The 18,139-nt window shown below is 30.8% G+C and overlaps 5 protein-coding genes across 10 annotated transcripts in view; 3 read left to right on the forward strand and 2 right to left on the reverse strand.

Moving 5' to 3' along the window:
• Nucleotides 1–95: 95 nt before the first annotated feature.
• On the forward strand, nt 96–2,985 carry LOC106783948 (U2 small nuclear ribonucleoprotein auxiliary factor 35 kDa subunit-related protein 1-like). The gene is made up of 4 exons (XM_014742972.1): nt 96–702; nt 779–1,080; nt 1,146–1,676; nt 1,773–2,985. Exons 1-4 carry the CDS (start codon nt 451–453, stop codon nt 2,563–2,565), a joined length of 1,878 nt encoding a protein of 625 aa, XP_014598458.1. The 5' UTR covers nt 96–450; the 3' UTR covers nt 2,566–2,985.
• Nucleotides 2,986–3,487: 502 nt separating this feature from the next.
• LOC106783851 (putative serine protease K12H4.7) lies at nt 3,488–7,309 on the forward strand. The gene is made up of 12 exons (XM_014742766.1): nt 3,488–3,499; nt 4,172–4,209; nt 4,997–5,150; nt 5,227–5,408; nt 5,479–5,662; nt 5,737–5,785; nt 5,884–6,019; nt 6,085–6,151; nt 6,247–6,460; nt 6,562–6,694; nt 6,771–6,940; nt 7,003–7,309. The coding sequence occupies exons 1-12, from the start codon at nt 3,488–3,490 to the stop codon at nt 7,125–7,127; spliced, it is 1,464 nt and encodes a 487-aa protein (XP_014598252.1). The 3' UTR covers nt 7,128–7,309.
• LOC106783915 (alpha-tocopherol transfer protein-like) lies at nt 7,233–13,948 on the reverse strand. 2 transcript variants are annotated; one of them, XM_014742923.1, is made up of 8 exons: nt 13,471–13,948; nt 12,811–13,053; nt 9,575–9,808; nt 8,798–8,957; nt 8,607–8,668; nt 8,281–8,474; nt 7,834–8,047; nt 7,233–7,753 (listed from the first exon to the last, which is right to left on the reverse strand). In XM_014742923.1, the coding sequence occupies exons 3-8, from the start codon at nt 9,753–9,755 to the stop codon at nt 7,548–7,550; spliced, it is 1,017 nt and encodes a 338-aa protein (XP_014598409.1). In that variant the 5' UTR covers nt 9,756–9,808; nt 12,811–13,053; nt 13,471–13,948; the 3' UTR covers nt 7,233–7,547. The 2 variants fall into 2 exon arrangements, with proteins under 2 accessions (XP_014598409.1, XP_014598410.1); XM_014742924.1 differs by lacking the exons at nt 12,811–13,053; nt 13,471–13,948 and adding an exon at nt 9,875–9,946.
• Nucleotides 13,949–13,954: 6 nt separating this feature from the next.
• LOC106783914 lies at nt 13,955–16,026 on the reverse strand. 2 transcript variants are annotated; one of them, XM_014742922.1, is made up of 3 exons: nt 15,883–16,026; nt 15,527–15,750; nt 13,955–15,461 (listed from the first exon to the last, which is right to left on the reverse strand). In XM_014742922.1, exons 2-3 carry the CDS (start codon nt 15,721–15,723, stop codon nt 14,321–14,323), a joined length of 1,338 nt encoding a protein of 445 aa, XP_014598408.1. In that variant the 5' UTR covers nt 15,724–15,750; nt 15,883–16,026; the 3' UTR covers nt 13,955–14,320. The 2 variants fall into 2 exon arrangements, with proteins under 2 accessions (XP_014598408.1, XP_014598407.1); XM_014742921.1 differs by having other exon boundaries at nt 15,815–16,026.
• A 62-nt stretch (nt 16,027–16,088) lies between these two features.
• LOC106783913 (protein GPR107) overlaps nt 16,089–18,139 on the forward strand; it is a 5,910-nt gene continuing 3,859 nt past the window's right edge. For all 4 annotated transcript variants that reach the window (XR_001381366.1, XR_001381367.1, XM_014742919.1 and 1 more), the window contains exons 1-4: nt 16,089–16,300; nt 16,835–16,945; nt 17,201–17,364; nt 17,428–17,582. Coding sequence is in view for 2 of the 4 variants with exons in the window: in XM_014742919.1 (XP_014598405.1) it covers nt 16,190–16,300; nt 16,835–16,945; nt 17,201–17,364; nt 17,428–17,582 (541 nt within the window). In the remaining 2 variants the exon portion in view is untranslated. The remainder of the gene's footprint in view (nt 16,301–16,834; nt 16,946–17,200; nt 17,365–17,427; nt 17,583–18,139) is intronic.

Consider the following 18,139-nt stretch of genomic DNA (forward strand, 5'->3'; position numbering starts at 1 on the left):
ATCTAGCAACAAATACGATATGCGTTTGCAATGTTCTGTTTTACCGATATATCTCGTATTATTTACAATTAGTAGTAAATTTAATCATCAGATGGAGCACCTTGTGCTCCAATTTTCTAGGAATTTAACGATTCTGTTTCAATAAAAAATATAAGAAATACATCAGTTCTGTGCCTTTCGTTCGTTTTATATTTTTACAGAAAGGATAGAGATAGAAAGAGGGAAGGGGAGAAAGAGAAATATTGGGAGAAAAGGAAAAAGTTTTGTCCTAAGGGTTAAATATCCACAAAGCAAACGCTCATTTTTAGTATAGTTCGTAAGCAAGATAGCGCCGAACACGTGCCGTAAAAAGACCTGCTTTCGTTACACGCGGTTTCTCTCATTTTAAAAGATGAGAACACGTTGAGAAACGAAGCGAAGTTTAGTGCTAAAACAGTAAGATGCTTACTGATGGAGGTTCGTTCATCAGTATCGTGTAGCCACAAGGAATGGAGACGTATCGCAAAGAGAGAACGACGCAGGCGGTTGCGTCAAAAGGCTGCGAAGGAACGCGAAGCAGACGAATTACGATTGAGGGCAGCACTGGAGAATAGCGCGGATTATTTGAATTGGTGCAAAGAAGAGGAACGATGCAAGAAAGAAAAAGAAGAGTTAGAAAAACGAGAACACGAGAAAAGAGAAGAATTATGGCTCGAGGAGGAGGTAATATAGATTGTTATCGTCATTTTACGTTGAAAAACAAATCATTCATTATTTACTACATTAATATAATTTTCAGGTAAAAGCGCAAAAGGAATGGCTTATTATTCAGGAACGTAAAGCAAAAGCTAGACAACAGCAACTGAAACAAGAAGAACAAATTCGAAAAGAGTTTGAGGCTAAGCAAGCAATTATACGTAAGAAAGAAGAAGAAGAAAAACTTAAACGAGAAGAGGAGATAAAGCGAAGAGAATTATTGCATCAGCAAATTGATGATTATATAGATGAAGGAATAAAAACGCCAGAGATTCTTAGAGAAATTATCGACAGTCAACCGGGCAAAGAACTTTGTCCTTTCTTTTCTAAAACGGGCGCTTGCAGGCAAGTCGTGTAACTAAGAAAATCTAAAAAAAAGAATGAATGATAAATAAATTTATATTTTGTAGATATGGAGATACGTGTTCCAGAAATCATCGTCGAGTTTGCCTAAGCAAAGTCCTTTTAATACCTAATTTTTATACGCATTTCTCTCTGGAAAAAAACTCTACGGAATATGATACGGACATTGGATTGGAATTTGAGAGTTCCGAGACCAGACAACACTTTCGTGAGTTTTATTACGACGTTGTACCGGAATTAGAATCTTACGGAAGAATTAAAACGCTCAGACTATGTTGCAATACCGAGATTCATTTGCGCGGTAATTTGTACGTTGAGTATTATACTGAACGAGAAGCTGCTAGAGCTCAGAGAAAACTGAAGGGTCGTTGGTACGCTGGCAGACAATTGAACTGCGAATTTGCCAATTTTAAGTCTTGGAGAAGTGCAGTCTGTGGGATGATAAAATGTCCTAAGGGTAGAGCTTGCAATTTTCTGCACACTTTTCAAAATCCTTACACCGAATACGACATCAAAAGTCCACCGCGTTATTCAAAAGCAGCTACTTCGGAAAGTAATAGCAAAAGGAGCGAACAAAGGTAAATTTATCTCGTGTTTTTTTTTTTATTGAATATTAATTTTTATATCTAGACCTAATCTTTCATTCGTGTCTATTGGGTTGCATACCTTTCCAGGAACAAATCTACATGGGAAGAGTACATATGCGAAGAAACCGATGAAAGTAAAAATTGGAGGTGGTCAGAATCACCCGAGATTGAAACGCCGAACAAACGTTCGAGGAATAGCGAAAAACAGCATAGACACTCGAACGAAAGAAACGGTAATCGTTCTTCTAGACACGATAAACAAGATCGAAGTTCCAGAAGTTCTAGGAAGTTTAGAAGAACGTCGACGGAGAGGCGAAATCATCATTCAAGTTCAATCAGATCTCGAAGATGCTACGAGAAGAAACGCGAAAGTGAGCATTATCATAAAAACAAAAAGAGATCTAAAAGAAAGCACGATAATAAAGATCGAAGCTGCGAAAGAGCAAAAAAGATTTCTCAAAAGAGTAGTAAATATTCGACAACATATTCTACAGAAAAAGGACAGGATGGAGAAGTTGGTAAATATAAGTTGAGAAGATTGGAAGAATGCGATGATTATAATCCCTCGGGTATAAAGATCGAGATCAAGACCGAGGCCGAGACCGAAACCGAAACCGAAACCGAAACCGAGACCGAGACTGAGACCGAGAATAAGATCGATAGGCTTCAATTAGAAAATAAAGAGAGTAATGTTAAAAAACAGAAAAAGAAACGTACATCAAAGTGGGATAACACAAATTTTGATGAAATGGAAGATGTAAACTCGAGTGATTCTGATTGTTCGAGCGATAGTAGTGAATTGCGTAGGACTATCGATAAACGAGTTCCTGACGGTTGGACAACAACCGATTCTGATAATGAAGAAGATAATAAACGGTGATAATATTTAATACGTAATAATATTTAATAAGATATAATATTATATATATATATTTATTATTTAAGTGAAACTTCTTTTGGGGAAGTACTGAAAATTTTCAAGTGAGACAAAAAGTGAAGATCTTTAAAGGAGCGTGTTGTTTGAGTGATTAGGGAGAAACGGGGGTAGTATCAATCTGACAAGACTTGCGGAAGATGGCAGGGGAGATACAAGACAGTGGCGCGCGGGCATAAACAATTTTTAACAAATGTCATTGATAAAAATTGTTTTACCAGCACAATGATAGAATATAAGAAAATAAAATGAACAGAAAATAAAACCTAACTAAGCATCAAAATTTATTATATCCTTTTTTTTATAATAGATCTCTATTTCTGAAATAATTTTCGTGGAATATCGCGAATGTACATTAAATATTTTTAATAAATAATTATTTTACAAGTTATTTGTGTGTGTGTGTGTGTGTGTTCTAACGTATTTTTTTTAAACATACCTCAAGTAAAATATAATTTATTTTTTTTTATAATATAGGTATAAATTGAAAACATTTATATGTTTTATGTATTCTAGATTCTTACAATTAGGAATAGTATGATGTCTTAATGATGTTTTAATATGTATGTTATATGTATTATAGTTAATCTTATCCAAAATTTGAGAGAGATACATTTAACAATTATTTTTTAATATTATAATATTAATCGATTAATCGATATAAACATGCACATACAAATACTTATTATATTATACTTATTAGTTATCTGTATATTAAGAAATAAATAAAAATCTATCTTTAGAAATACGAAACGTACATCAGTAAAAAAGTAACCTTCAATAAATTCATTTTCTTTTTTTCATTTCTAGAAGCTTATTTTATAACATACGTATTTAATTTTTATTTTTATGCGTTGTAATAATCAATATGATTGATTATGTAGAGAGAAAGAAGTAAGCAAAGGAAAAGATCAAAGTTAAACGAGTCAAACATCAGCTATAATTTAATTATATTTATTTAATGCGTCAAAACGTCAAATGGCTTGAATGAAAAATTAAAAAAATACGACTAGGCATGGAACGTGTTAATTTCAGACGTTTTTTATTCGATAATTTTCAAATGGATCTCCGACGCAGTAACCTTCTCGTGATGAAATCCATTAATTACTTATGGTATCTATAAATTTTGTATGATATAGCGTAAACACTGCCGGGTCAATTGCTGACATTCGTTGCAAAATGTTTATTTCTCGTTTCATTAATTATTTGTTACATAAATGAAAAAAAAAATGATTTATTAAAATAATTATTTAATTACGCATTGCGATTGTTGTTTACATTTTATTTATTGCAGTATTAAATTCACATAAACAATTCGAAACACATTCAATCGTACTAATTATTTGTTTTAATAATTATTTATAAGTATTGTATTTTTTTTTTAGTTTTACACTTATGTTATATCTATTCTCTCCTATATATATATATATAGATAATAATACAATTAATATAGTTCTGTAAAAATAACCCTATCGCGATAAAATTTATTTTCTGAAAGATAGAATGCAACGCGATATTTGTGCGATTGTATTTTATCTAATATTTCATATAGTTTACAAGTTTGTGTTTACATCTTTTGAAAAGTTTTTTATTAATAATTAAAGCATATACAAATAGTAGCACGATTCTAAAATGTGTTGATCCCGTAATTTAAATCATTGAATTTTAAAAATGATTAGTATATTTTTTATTTATAGTATAATAAATAAAAAAAAGTACGTTACAACTTGGTTTAACTAAACTCTGATTTTTAGAGCTTCAATTGCGATTACGGGCACTACGATTTTACAATTAAAGTCAGTGTTTGTTTCAAAGAAGTTGTATTTTTAATAAATAATAAATAATCTAATAATTCAATAAAGTTATCAACATGAAAAATTTAGAAGTTTAACTTCAGCGCGTGTGAATTCCATGCACTTTTCTTTTTGTTTTTTTTTGCTATGTAATACACGTTCTATACATATGAAATAATACTTATAAAGCAATTCGATGTAGGAATTTGAAAACTCAATTTTTCTTTGTCAATAATGTCTATTTTATCGATATAAAATTCTATCCTTCATCCACGTGATTAATCCATTGATCTTGTTATCTTCGTAAAGAAAAATTTGTGAAATCACGATTTCCTCGAGTAAATCGTGATAATCGTGTACGTTATCTAACTTTTTGTCCGTTAAATGGTGACATACATAGAAATACTTTTTAATTTGTTATCGGTGGTTAATGTTTGTGAATTGTAGCCGATATCCTATCGAACCTTTTATCGTCAAATCACGATTCAAAATAAAAGAAGCAGAACGTAAAGCAATTGTAGAACTCAGAAGAGAACATATCATTTGAAGATGTACGCCTTAATAATTCTGCTCATTTGTACAAACTCCCTGGTCAATGGTTTTGGCCTCCATGGGTTTACTTTTAAGGGTTTAGAAGAGCCAACATTATTGGAGAAGCTTGCTAAAAATGTACATGAAAAATGGTTAACTCAACCACTGGATCATTTTAATCCCCGCAATAATACAATTTGGTTAATGGTAAGAATTTCTTTTATTATCGAGTAACATTCTTTTAATTGTATAAATACTATTACACACAATACTATCAACACAGCGTTATTACGAAAATAAAGCCTTTTATCAAGAAGATGGACCGATATTGATCATGCTAGGCGGAGAATGGGAAATAAAACCTAATTTCTTAACAAATGGACTGATGTACGACATTAGTGTTGCTCATGAAGGCATAATGTATTATACTGAACATCGATATTATGGAAAAAGTAAACCCACAAAGTACGACGATGATTGTTGAAATACTGAAGTAACAAAACAAGTTTCTAAATATTTTGATCACGACTTTTAGAGATACCAGTGAAGAAAATTTGCAATATTTGAACGTCGATCAAGCATTGGCTGACATAGCTTATTTTATTGAAAAAGTGAAGACAGATCTTGGTAATGAAAACGCAACAGTGATTGTTTTCGGTGGATCCTACGCTGGTAATATGGCAACATGGGCTAGATTAAAATATCCTCATCTTATTCAGGTACAATTCTTTTTTTATTTGCAACGTTAACGCGTTTCATATAAAATTAACATTTGTTCATTAAATCTTAACAGGGTGCTGTGGCTAGCAGTGCTCCGGTCTACGCAAAAGTTGACTTTTATGGTAAACATCATGATTCATTTCTTTCTCCAATAAGTTTTATCTTTTGTTAAGTGATCGATTTATAAGTAGATCGATTAATTATTTTCTTTTGTTAATAGAATATTACGAAATCGTGGAAAGGTCACTTCGAAGGTATGACGAACAATGTGCGCTCGATGTTAAAGCTGCTTTTGATTCCGTAGAGAAATTGTTGTATTCAAATGGTGGTCCTGAGAAATTGAAGTTATATTTCAAGTACGTATACATTCCATTCATAATCAAATAAATTAGAAAAAGAATTAAGAGTTATAATATTGTAGCTTATGCGAAGTACCGAACGTGAAATCTAACTATGACGTTGGTCATCTTATAAATACTTTAACAGAGGTAAGAAATCGTGATAATTAAAGACAGAACCGCATTTCAAAAGCGACTATAGCAATGAAGATTATTACCATCGAAAATAATACTATTTGTAATAGAAATTCGCTAGTATTGTCCAATATAATAAAGTTCGGACGGATAGTAAATCGAGTATTGGTGTTTGCTGTGACAATATGACAGCCACGCATTTGGGATCGCCGCTTCAAAGATTGGCTCGACTAATGAGTGATAATGACGGTAAATGTTTGAATGCGAGTTACGAACAGTTCATATCACATTATAAGAATGTAAACTGGGATTTAAATAGTATATGTAAGTTCGATTCGAAATATTTTATGAATTCTAAATAGGATTTTGACTATATTCGTAAAATATTTATTTTGTGATATCATTTAATTAATTTCATATTTCAGTAAGATCGTGGTATTTCCAAACGTGCACGGAATATGGTTATTACTCGACAGCTAATTCCGCAAATTCGATTTTCGGATCTCTCCTCCCTTTGGATTACTTCTTAAATATTTGCATTAACTTATACGGAAATTAGTAAAATTATTTTTCATTATTATTTTTTATAACGTATAATAATTATTCAATAATTCAATATCCATGTAATTTGCAGTTACGATGGTATTTACTTAAAAAAGAGAGTAATGCGAACGAATTTGATTTACGGTGGTTATAAACCGGACATAAGCAATGTCATTTTTACAAATGGCGATGTGGATCCTTGGCACAAACTTTCCGTTTTAGAAGACTTGAACGAGTCAACACCATCTATACTTATGAAAGGTATTTATAGACAAATTTGTATTACATAGACATTATACATTTACTGCTTTATTTTTTTACAGGTATATCTCATTGTCAAGATTTTTTGGAGGATTTTTCTACGGATCCGATAGACCTCACCAAGGCAAGACAAATCGTACGTCAAATTGTTACTAAGTGGATAACGATGTACCAATTTAATAGGTAGTTGAATGATTTTTCATCATTTCAAAAAAAAAAAAGAAAAAACCATAAATGTCCTTTTTACACCAACACATTTTATTTATAATTGTTGCCAAATGAAAAACTTATTTACAAAGGATAATATATATGGAGATACTTATAACAATATATATGTATACGTTATATTGTAGCTAATAGAAATAGAAGAACCTTTATATTTTTTAATTCGTCTATCGTGCGTGTTTTATATAATGGCCTAATTATCAATTTTTTGAATCGCCATTTCAAGACATATCGTTCCCATGAAAAGCGTTTGTCAATAGAAACATTTTATCTAGAAGTGGCTCAATTTATCATTTCTGACTGTTAATCAACATCCATAAGCCCCAAATAAAAGATCAACCTATCTTATCTATTAATAAAAAAAGAGTGATTTTGAAGAATTTCAATCGACTTCGAGTTTCCTGAAAGAACCACTAATGCCACACATCATGCTATCGCTGGAACCAACGCTTGAACAACCAAATCCTTGTTTCAAAGCAGATACGGCACCCTCTCGAGCTTTTTCAGAATATTGGTCAAGGCATACTTTCATTTTATCGTGACATAACAATGTCGGTTTTAATTCTAATAATTCTTGTCGCCAGAGATCTAGAAATAGAAAATATTATCGGAGGCGTTCAGAAAAGAATCCATTTAAATTTTTCGTAAAATATTCCAATTCTTCTTACCGATCATTTCTTTCATAGGCATGGTACCACCATACTCTTTAGGTAGCATACTAGCATCCATCTTGTTATTTAATGCATCTTCCAGGCTGGTGTAGATCTTAACACGACTTTTTATTTTTTCGGAGATCAAGGACATTCCAAAATCAAGGGCGAACTTTAAAGATGGATGGGCATTGATAGCGTGAACTTCTTTGTGTCTCATAGGTACTGTACGCTGAAAACAAAAGTTTTGAAATAGATGATCAAAATATTTCTTCTTGGAAAAATTTCAGTAGAAAATACGATAAATAAACCGTTGTATCCTTTTATTAATATACAAACTAACGATTTTTAAAGATACCAGTATTGAAAACTTGAAAGTGATAAAAAACCGGTTTGGGGTATTTCCATTACTTTTAACATTTAAACTGGAATTTTATTATACGGAGGTAAAACACGATCTCTTACTTCTCCATTTTTAACAATACGAACAGCTTCCTTGGGAGTAAACAAAGTAAGATGAGGAAAACTGACTCCCGCACCATCAGCGAAATGAACAAATCCGCGAACTTGACTCTCCTCGTCTTCCATCAAAGCTTCGTAAGTAATAGCGTGTATCTTACACATATCTGCGTTGGTATATTTATGTGGATCAAAAACACCTATAATAAATGGATAAAAAATAAACTTTTGTTGAATAACTTGATAGATCGAAAAAGTCATAATATTATGATAGATTAACAAAAGTCTATTAATTAAAATCACAGATTTATGTACGTATGTTTGAAAACTACCTGGTCTAGCAATAACAACACGGCGACCTTTGTGATCGCGACCTGGTGCAGCGAATAGATATCTGTAATTAATAAAAATGATAAAACATATTCGATAAGGTTAGAAATGTAGGAAGACTTCTGAAGGTTCCTTAAGATTTTCCAAGCTCGTAGGATGGCAAGGCTTTATTCCTCTTCGTTGTTGATCTTACCCCAATGAAAGTAATTCCTCCATTGTTGGTTCCATTACATCCAAATGAGTAAATGCAGGATGATAAACTTGACGCAAGAGAAGGTATCGTTCGGTTGTTTCTTGAGCCATCGGTACATTAAACTTCTTACATCGTAAGAATCTCAATAAAAATCGTGCATCTAATGATAGATATATATTAGACGAGTGTGGAAATAAAAGATAAATTATTAATTAAAGGAGGTATTCTAATGTGTCTGGTGAATCAAAAATTGAATCTTTAATATCTTTGAATATTCTTGTAGTTTAGGCTTTTAAAAATGGGTCCTGAAAATTTCAAAGTGAAATTCATTAAAATAACCGAGAATCGAAAGTTTAGCAGTCACAATCCCATAGAAACTACAATTATATGAGAAACTTTAAACAACTTAACCGATCGACTTCTAATCTTGCAGATATGTAAAATACTATTTAATATTAATATTTTTTCGACCGTGAGAATTTTACACATACAAAAATTATTTGATTAAGATGCCAAGGACAGCCGCAATCAGTACGCCCGATGATAAACATTTTTCAATACATGATCTACGCAACATCTTGTAACATGTACAATTTGCGATGAAATGCTTCGAAAAAAATTGGAGATGTTAATGTCAACATTGTAGATTAAAACGTTTCTTTAAATTAAATGCCCAAAAATCATCCGGAAAACGAGTGATCACGCTAGAATACCCCCTTAAGGCTGCTAATAGAAAAGATCTGTTAAAAATAAGTCAATTTAGAATAAACTTCTCACCAAGTCGGCAATTTTTAATACGCGAGTTTAATTTTATCCAGCTACGCATTTGCTCCAGTGCCTGGTCACGCGTATTCTTATCCTCCCTGAGCTCATCCTTTGCAATTTTTTGAGTTTCTTCGGAAAGCTTGCACTCGTACTCGTCCTCTTCAGTTACCCATTCTATCGCATCACTGTCCATCTTATTTTCTGTCTTCGTTGTTTTTTGTTCGATGTATAATGATCCCTAAGATCCTACAAATTGAGTATCGTAAGGATTGGTAACACTTATCATAAGAATGGATGACGCGATGAGCTTACGCTTCGTCATTCAAGTTAACAGCAATTTCTCTCTCGTTCTCTTTAATTTCACTTTCTTTACAAACGTTTCTGACCTTATTACCTAGATTCTACTCATGCTCGAAACGAATACACACAGAAATATGACATTTTAACGGACACACAATTTCATTTTTCACAAAAAAATGAAATTTTACTTTTTTATTAAAGATTATTAAAATAGAAGTCTATTTATTAAAATAAAAGTTTAATATCACTTAAACCATGATGTAATATTAATTTAAATTGATTTTACGTTTGGATTTATTATATTTTAGAAAAAATCTATGAAGGAATCAATATTAATGCGCGAATATTTTATTATATAAAAAGTGTATTACTCCTTTTAATATAAATGGAAGTTCCTTTCTGATTGCACAATTAATTTATATTTCTGTTTTATTGTTATTTTTGAAGTAATAAAATAATATGTAATAATATTCGAAACGCTTGAACGATTAAACAACATAAACGTTTTATTTTCGTGCGTATATCCTGAAATGTTGCGTACGGTGATTGCATGTTGCAACAACTTTCTCCGATTATGTAACCTACCGGGGAGTTTAAACATCTTTGTTCCTTGGTATTAGACGTAACATGAGTAACAGATGTAAGAACCGAATGATGATCGAAAATTCCCAAAAAGAAAAAAATTGAAATCGGTGTCCTAAATCGATAAATAATTATTTTTTTAATCTGACGATTAAAAAGTAATCGACGATATTTATTAAAAACTGCATACTAATACCTATTATGAATTTCAAGAGATTTGTTTTACTCTAATACAAAATCGATCTATTTCGAAAAAATATGTGATTGTTTATCGAAGTTCCTTTATTAGAATCGTATTAACAGTTTACATCCATTTAATTGGAAAAGTGTTCATAACATGCAAACTATATGAAAATGATGATGTTATTGTTGACAATAAGGTATATACAGTATATACACCCTGTATATTAAAATGGTAGCCTGATAATGACAGCATTTCTCATCGAAATTTCACAAAAGGCAAATAGCCTATCTAAGACGCGAAGCCATAACTAATATCGATCTCTTCCGTATAGAAAGTGGAGGTTATCGGCTAGCTGACTTTTAAGATTACCTTTAGAGAGTCAATACGCTGTTACGTATGATCCTGGTAAAAGCCACCTTTTCTTCGTAATGCATTACGACTATTACGTATACGTACGATTCTATTAAATTCATCCTCTGCCATGGATAACGAGACCCGTGGTTGTTTAATTATAATGATACCATAGAATCATATAATAGTTACACGTAATAAATACAATTAGTAAAATTTCTTTCAGTGCAACAACTATTACGAGTCGGAGTTATGTCATGGCTATTTTTAATTAACCGCGAAAAAAGCTTAAGAATTTATTCTTTCTCTTCTGTTGGTTTTAATTCCAATTTTGAAGTATTTTTGTTTTTTCAAATTAAGTATAAAAATTAGTTTTCTATTTTCGATTAAATTTCTTTTTTAAGGGTAACAATAACTGAATACTTAAGTCTATACTTTTGTAAATGTTTTTGCAAAAAAACGAATGGAATTTTTCTTTAGAAAAACAAACGCGAGTATCTAAAATTGGTTGGCCATTTGTTTGTTAATCGTTCACCGAAACCTGTTTATTCAGTATATACAAAAAATGCTCGTTGAACTCGCGTTTTCTTGACTTACTTTCCCTCCGCTTCTACTTTCAATGATAACCGTTTTCCTCGACACACACACAGAGTAAACCATCAAAAAGAAATTTATAATAAAATAGGACACTTATGCCATTGTATAGAATCGGATAAATATTTCCTTACGCTACGCGCGTGCGATCTTCTAAGAGAACGAAATGCCAAATTATCATTAATTATAAGTTCAAATTACAAATATTCGCATTTTTAAATTATTCTTAATTAAAACTTTGATCAAATATAATCGTGCGCTATAAGCATAAAATTATATGATATTTTTTTATAGTTCAAACACCCAATTTTTCAATTTTGTCGATAACTTTATATTACTATTTAGGAAATTTATTAAAATACAATTATTGGCCATAAAGTATATGGACATAAAGTTTATTTCTCGCTGTATTCTTATGAAATAAGATTGATATAAATAAACGAATAATTGTGCCCATAATTATGAAAGTGGTCTAAGTCAAAATTAAAAAAAGATGAGTTTATTAGTTATTTCACACCACATTATTTTAAAACTAAATTAATTCAATGTAATTTTCACGATATTATCAAAAATGAACCGTTAGATAATGTTTATTATTTCAATATTATATAGAATTCATTTAATGTTCAAATGTAATCCTTTAAATATCTCGAAACAAGAGATATATGACTTAGATCACTTTCATAATTATGGGCACAATTATATTTTTCTCAATGTAATATAGATTTTTATCAGAGCTCTAATATCGGAAAGATTTGAAAAAGAATCTACTGAAAAATGACCATGAGCCACATTTTTTTGACTTTGAAATAATAGTCCTTCAAATTCAAGAACGTTTATTAATGAAGCCAATATAGAATATGCATATACCGAGTATTTGGGATGCATCTAACGTCGATCGCTACAGTATATTGATTTAACATTTCGTGACTAGTATCAAGAATTCGATTAAAATGAATCAGTCATATTTATTTCTATTTTTTACAAGAAATATGATGATTCAATACAATTCTCTATACAATGATTAAGTTATAATTGTTATTAAAAAACAAATCAATTTTGAAATTGTATTTTTCCCTTTGTGTTTGTTCTTGACGTGAAAATGTTATGCGAAATCGATAAAAATATAATAGAAAATATGATTGTTGAAATAAATAAAAAGTAAGAGCCTTAAATCTACACATGCTGATGAGGAAAATATTCTAAACATATAAAGGGAAAAAAAATAAAGACATACCTAGAAAGAAGCCAGTCTACGTGCTCGATGGCGACTGTTCCCCTCTGCTCGTATGATCGCTCTTTTATAATTTTCAGAGACCCCTTTCTTCCTCCTCCAGCTCAGGTACCTTGCGTCCCGCGAATGAGTAAATTTCTTCAAAGTAAATGAAAGGGGGAGAAAAAGAAAGAGAAAAAAAGAAATAGCGAGAGAATATGCTTGACCAGTTTTCAGATCTATCGTGGCCTTCTGATTTGCTCGTGACTAAAGAAATGAACGAAAATTTAAGGAATAGCATTCTTTTATAGCGGTCTGGTCGATTTACCACTCGAAATATGACACATTTCGTAATATATACCAGTTGTTCCTACGTTTTCTTTATTTTTCTGTCTAATAAATGATACGCTACCAATGCTACTCTTCTTACGAGTATATGTAATAATCCGTGATACGAAAGAAAAGAAGCATAAACACGAAAATATTGTTAGAGCAAAGAAAAGATGAGAATAACAATTGTAATTTTATTGTTTGATCGTTCCGTCACGTACAATAAAAAAAATATTTCGTAAAATATTACACACATTAAAATGGAATTTCTGGCAAAGGCGACATAACCAACCCAAGTTGTAGCTCGTTATGTAATGTGAATCAAATTCAAAATAACAGGAAGTTATACATTACCCAGATAAGATTATGGAAATTCGTGCCTTTTACAAAATTATATTGATTTGATCTTTGCGTTGATTATTAATCATTCTGTTTAATTAAATATTATTATGTATAATATTTAGTGCATTAAATTGTCAATACTTTGAAAAGGAACTTCCAAGGGAAGGCATTACTGTGTTCGTTTGCAATAATATTATACAATAAATTTCAATTCACAAATTAAATCGCACGATGAAAGTGTAAGAGTAATTGTACGTGCACGACATTGTATTATTTTTTTCTCAAATTGTAAAACGCAATCTCGTGGAGAAATATAGTCTGAGTGAAATGCGAGTAATGACTATAAGAAAGTTTTATGAGAAGGAAGAGAAGGGAAAGATGTATTACGTGCGCGATAGGGCTTTAACCGACATCGAGCTCGTTGCGTGTATGTATTTTTAATGATATATATATATATATATATATAGGCGAGACATTTTGTCATTCTTTCTTTTCCATTTATAATTGGTAATGTTTTATTTTTTATTATAATCAGCAAGTATAAAATATAATGTTTAAATACACGGTTTCGTACAACATTCTTTCAACATAAAAATAAAAGCTAGACTTTCTGACACAACATTTCTTATCATGTTTGTTTTTTATAATGAATTTGTCTGTTATAAAAACTAGTTGAGACTTAGTGTGAAAAACAATGTAAGAAAGGAACTTGATAGTTTTTAATTATAACAACATAATATTAATTTAGTAGAAGATAATAACGAAGTATCACATTACATTTTGTTTTTTAATTAGTCTTCTTTTTTAGCTGTTTAAAAGATAATCTTGTTAATATGATATGAGTTGATAGATTGTTTAAATATTATTCTCTACCAATAATTTGAACCTTTGCGTAAGCGCCTTTACAACCGCTATTAGATAACAATAAACTTTTTTTTACTTCTAATATTTGATCTTCTCTAAGTTTTAGATGACTATCTTCCATCGCTTGTATTATGCATTTCTCCAAGGCTTCTTCATTTAAAAGATTATATCCAAATATGTTTACATCATAGTCTATTTTGGAAAATAAAACAGTAATATTTTTAATATTTGCTTCTAATTTGATTGTACGTTTTAAATTGCGATCCATTTTCTCCATGTTAATCGCCGCTAATACAGTAATACAAGTATTCTTAAGTTTCAATATGTTACTTGAAAGTTTTAAAGTATCCGAAATATCATTTTCTCTTAAATTTTCTAGAACAATTAAATTACAATAATAGGATGAGATCTCGTTTACGTCAATCTTATTTAAAGGTGGAGTATATTGTATAATTTTATTATGATTCGGAAAATTTCTTCTTATGATGTCAATAGTATAAGATTTTCCTACTCCAGTACTTCCTATAAGTACTGCGAGCCTTGTGCAGGTATTGTATGTTTCTAGAAATTCAATTAAAGATGATATAACTTTATTTTGACCATAAATTTTTTTTCCTAATTCAATACTAGCGTTGGAAAAATGTGACTTATGATCGCAAACAAATTTTACATCTTTTTCTGGATTTAACAAAATAGCTATTAAAAATATAATTATTGGTACTAATATAAAAAATGTAACTTTATAGAAAAAGTGCAAAGAATTCTTATCTTTCATCGAAATGGACGATGCAAGAGGACGAACTTTCTTCTTTATTTCTTCATATGATTTTTTCTCAGAACTGGCATTGGAATTCTGTATTTTTTCAGTCATAGTTTCCAGTGACTCTGCTTCTACAGGATTAATCAAATTGGCAGTATCATTGTTTTCATTATTATGATCCGACACATCCATTTTATCTACTTCCATGTACTCTATTTGATTCTGCTGCTGCATGTTTGTTTTAGGTACATCGAACACAGGTCCAAGTGAATTCCAATCCATACATTCTGATTTACTATTGATACGTGGAATGGTATTTTCCCAGGTTTTTCTATGCTCATTTTTATCTGATGATAATCTTTCGGATATTTTTAATTGCCTGTAAATAAATCATAAGCGTATATGAATGTTATTCAAACAACAATTTTTACGAATGCTTTTTACCTGACACAGTTAGTTCTATCAACTATCTGCTCGCAACTGTATTGTCTCACTAAATTAGGTGATCCCAGACCTTGATAGTATTCTTCAATTAATATCTTCCTACTTGCAGATGGTAGATCAGAAAAACTAGCTGCTCTCGTCAATTTATTCTCACCTTCATCGTCTAAAATTTTTAAAGCCGCAAAGTGCTTTTCCATTACATCAAGTAAAGTTTCAAAACTTTCCTACAAAAACAAATCACAAATCTTAACCTTCAAATCGTTTATTAGTTTTTCACTTCATTCTTACTTCACTCATTTGGATCCTCAAAAATTGATGTATTTACTTTGGAAAAATATTTAGCAACATTCTTTTACCTGTTGTTATTCTTTGGCAAAGAAAACGCACTGTTCTATAAATAAACGAAACAATAGAAAATTTTTGTCATGTAAAGCACATTACAGATATCAACGAGGTTTATAAAAATTTAGTGAAAAAAAAGAAAAAAAATTAGAGTTTAAAAAGCGCGCATGCGCAATTCAATTCGCGCATTCCGCTCATTCTAATTGTCCAGTTCCGATAGTTTCCCACGTTCCAAAGTCAGAGCAGTCTTTCGTGTATTCTTGAGCGCGTGTACTGAGTTGTTCAGATTAGGTAACGAATATTACGTGATGTGACATTTCTATGATCACAAACAACTCAAAAATGTATTTGCAAAGTTTTTTCACCTCGTGCTTCTGGACTTTATTAACAATTACAGTGGTTACGGCTAGGATCCATAAACTTGAAATACGGGTTAGTATCGTGTAAAGGATATCTCGCTTTTCATGACCTTTTTTTTCTTCCTCTCTCTTTTTCCCCTCTTACCTCTCTCTCTCTCTCCCTCTGTCTATCTTTTTCTCTAATTCTTTCTTCTCTCGATTGATATAATATAGATTAGTTGAAATAATGATACATTACCGTAATGATCGTGCAATATCATGGATGAATAGGTGTGTTACATCGATATCTTTCTCTTCTATATATGCGAAACATATATCTTATATACATATGCGTATAATATGTAGTACACAGTAGCGTGACATACGTAATACATGTATGGAAACGCCTTTAGCATCAATTCATTTACGCAATCGACAATGAATCATAAACATTTTGCAGCTATATGTAAAGAATATTTTTCGAATAAAATAATTTAAACTCTACTTATATAAATGACATCAAGTTAAATGCTATGAAATATGTGTTCGTGTATGTGAGTGAGTGTTTGTCAAGCCAAATGTGTGGAAGCATTGATTATCACATATTTTTGTTTTTTTCTTTTTGCAGAAAGACACTAGGCGATATATTTCTCTCAGTACTTTTGGTTTTTATAAGGATGGTATTCTTAACGTCAGTCTTACGAATTTCAAAGCCGATCCTTCCGACAAAAATGCAGTGGTAAGTTATACACAACGCCATTATTTAGTACAGAGGCACAGCCACCTGTTTGTCTTCTCCTTTCATCCTAATTTGTCAACTTATTGTCACAACAAATATAAATGTATAGTTTTTCAATGATATCATAGTTTGGATGATATAAAATTAACAATGATATGTATTCTTTCATATTTGTGAGCATTGTCAGTGCATATATTCTGCGATATATATCTATGTATTAATGTTTAAGCAAAACTTTCTTTATTCGGACTTCAGTTTGGATTCAGTTTGGACCGGACACTCAGCGACGCAGTGAATCCTTATTTAGATAGTCATCAAGAAAGATGCGTGCTTCAAAACTTGTCCAATCCCAAAACAGAGCTGGAGAAGAAGGATAATAGTAGTGTCATATACTTTATAATGGATTTGAATAATTTGTTGTAAGTAAAAGTATTACATCTATAACGAAAGAACTTTATCGATAAGTATTTTTTTTTTTTTAGATTAAAGATAAACTGCAGTCGCAACATACATACCGTTCATATATATAAAGACTCCAGTTTAATACCAAATTTCAGGATAAAAAGAAATTCATTGCCAACAAAATTTAGTGATACAGCTCTATTTCCTAGAAGGAAACGTAACACATCTATGCACGGTAAGTGATTCATTTTGTTCAAACATTAAATTAAACTTGTAGTTTTCTATTTTTATATGATGCGTACACTATCATTGCTAATTTTAGAATTACAGTTAAACTACATTTATTACCAACAGATGAAATCGGTGATTTGGCAATCTCTTCATAATTGCGATATTTGTTTTGCCTCAGACGGTTGATTATTAATATTCTATCCATTAGATAAAGTGCCAAATTTCAAGGAAATGCATTATTTCGAATATTCTAAACAGCGCGTTGAATACTTTAATTATTTATTCATTTAAAATATTTTTAATGTAGATAATACTTGAAGATATTGTTGGAATCGTATTTAAATATTTCCATTAAAGAGACTTTTTCTTATAATTCAAATTGGTGAGCATTTATAATGAATCCTTGAGCAATAATCAATGATAGATTAAAATAATTTGTGCCTTTAGGCAACTGACCAAATTTAAAAAGGAAATATTTTATGAATGTATTAGTATCTATGTTTGTCTCTCTTTTTCTCGCTCTGTCTCTCTCTCTCTCTCTCTCTATATATATATATATAT

Source organism: Polistes canadensis, unplaced genomic scaffold (assembly GCF_001313835.1).
Source record: "Polistes canadensis isolate GaletaPanama2010 unplaced genomic scaffold, ASM131383v1 scaffold_27, whole genome shotgun sequence".
Taxonomy (NCBI): domain Eukaryota; kingdom Metazoa; phylum Arthropoda; class Insecta; order Hymenoptera; family Vespidae; genus Polistes; species Polistes canadensis.

Bases quoted from the DNA above. Each gene is read 5' to 3' on its own strand.
- LOC106783915 (XM_014742923.1), bottom strand. From the start codon at position 9,755: ATGGACAGTGATGCGATAGAATGGGTAACTGAAGAGGACGAGTACGAG. The intron at 8,669-8,797 runs GTAAGATCAACA...TATTAATTACAG, and splicing joins GAGGAATTACTTTCATTGGG to ATATCTATTCGCTGCACCAG. The intron at 8,048-8,280 runs GTAAGAGATCGT...TTTTGTTTTCAG, and splicing joins GTATTGTTAAAAATGGAGAA to CGTACAGTACCTATGAGACA.
- LOC106783914 (XM_014742921.1), bottom strand. The intron at 15,462-15,526 runs GTAAAAAGCATT...ATTTATTTACAG, and splicing joins GATAGAACTAACTGTGTCAG to GCAATTAAAAATATCCGAAA.
- LOC106783851 (XM_014742766.1), top strand. The intron at 4,210-4,996 runs ATTAATAATTAA...CATTTGTACAAA, and splicing joins CATCTTTTGAAAAGTTTTTT to CTCCCTGGTCAATGGTTTTG. The intron at 6,461-6,561 runs GTAAGTTCGATT...TTCATATTTCAG, and splicing joins CTGGGATTTAAATAGTATAT to TAAGATCGTGGTATTTCCAA.
- LOC106783948 (XM_014742972.1), top strand. From the start codon at position 451: ATGGAGGTTCGTTCATCAGTATCGTGTAGCCACAAGGAATGGAGACGT. The intron at 703-778 runs GTAATATAGATT...TATAATTTTCAG, and splicing joins AATTATGGCTCGAGGAGGAG to GTAAAAGCGCAAAAGGAATG. The intron at 1,677-1,772 runs GTAAATTTATCT...ATACCTTTCCAG, and splicing joins AGCAAAAGGAGCGAACAAAG to GAACAAATCTACATGGGAAG.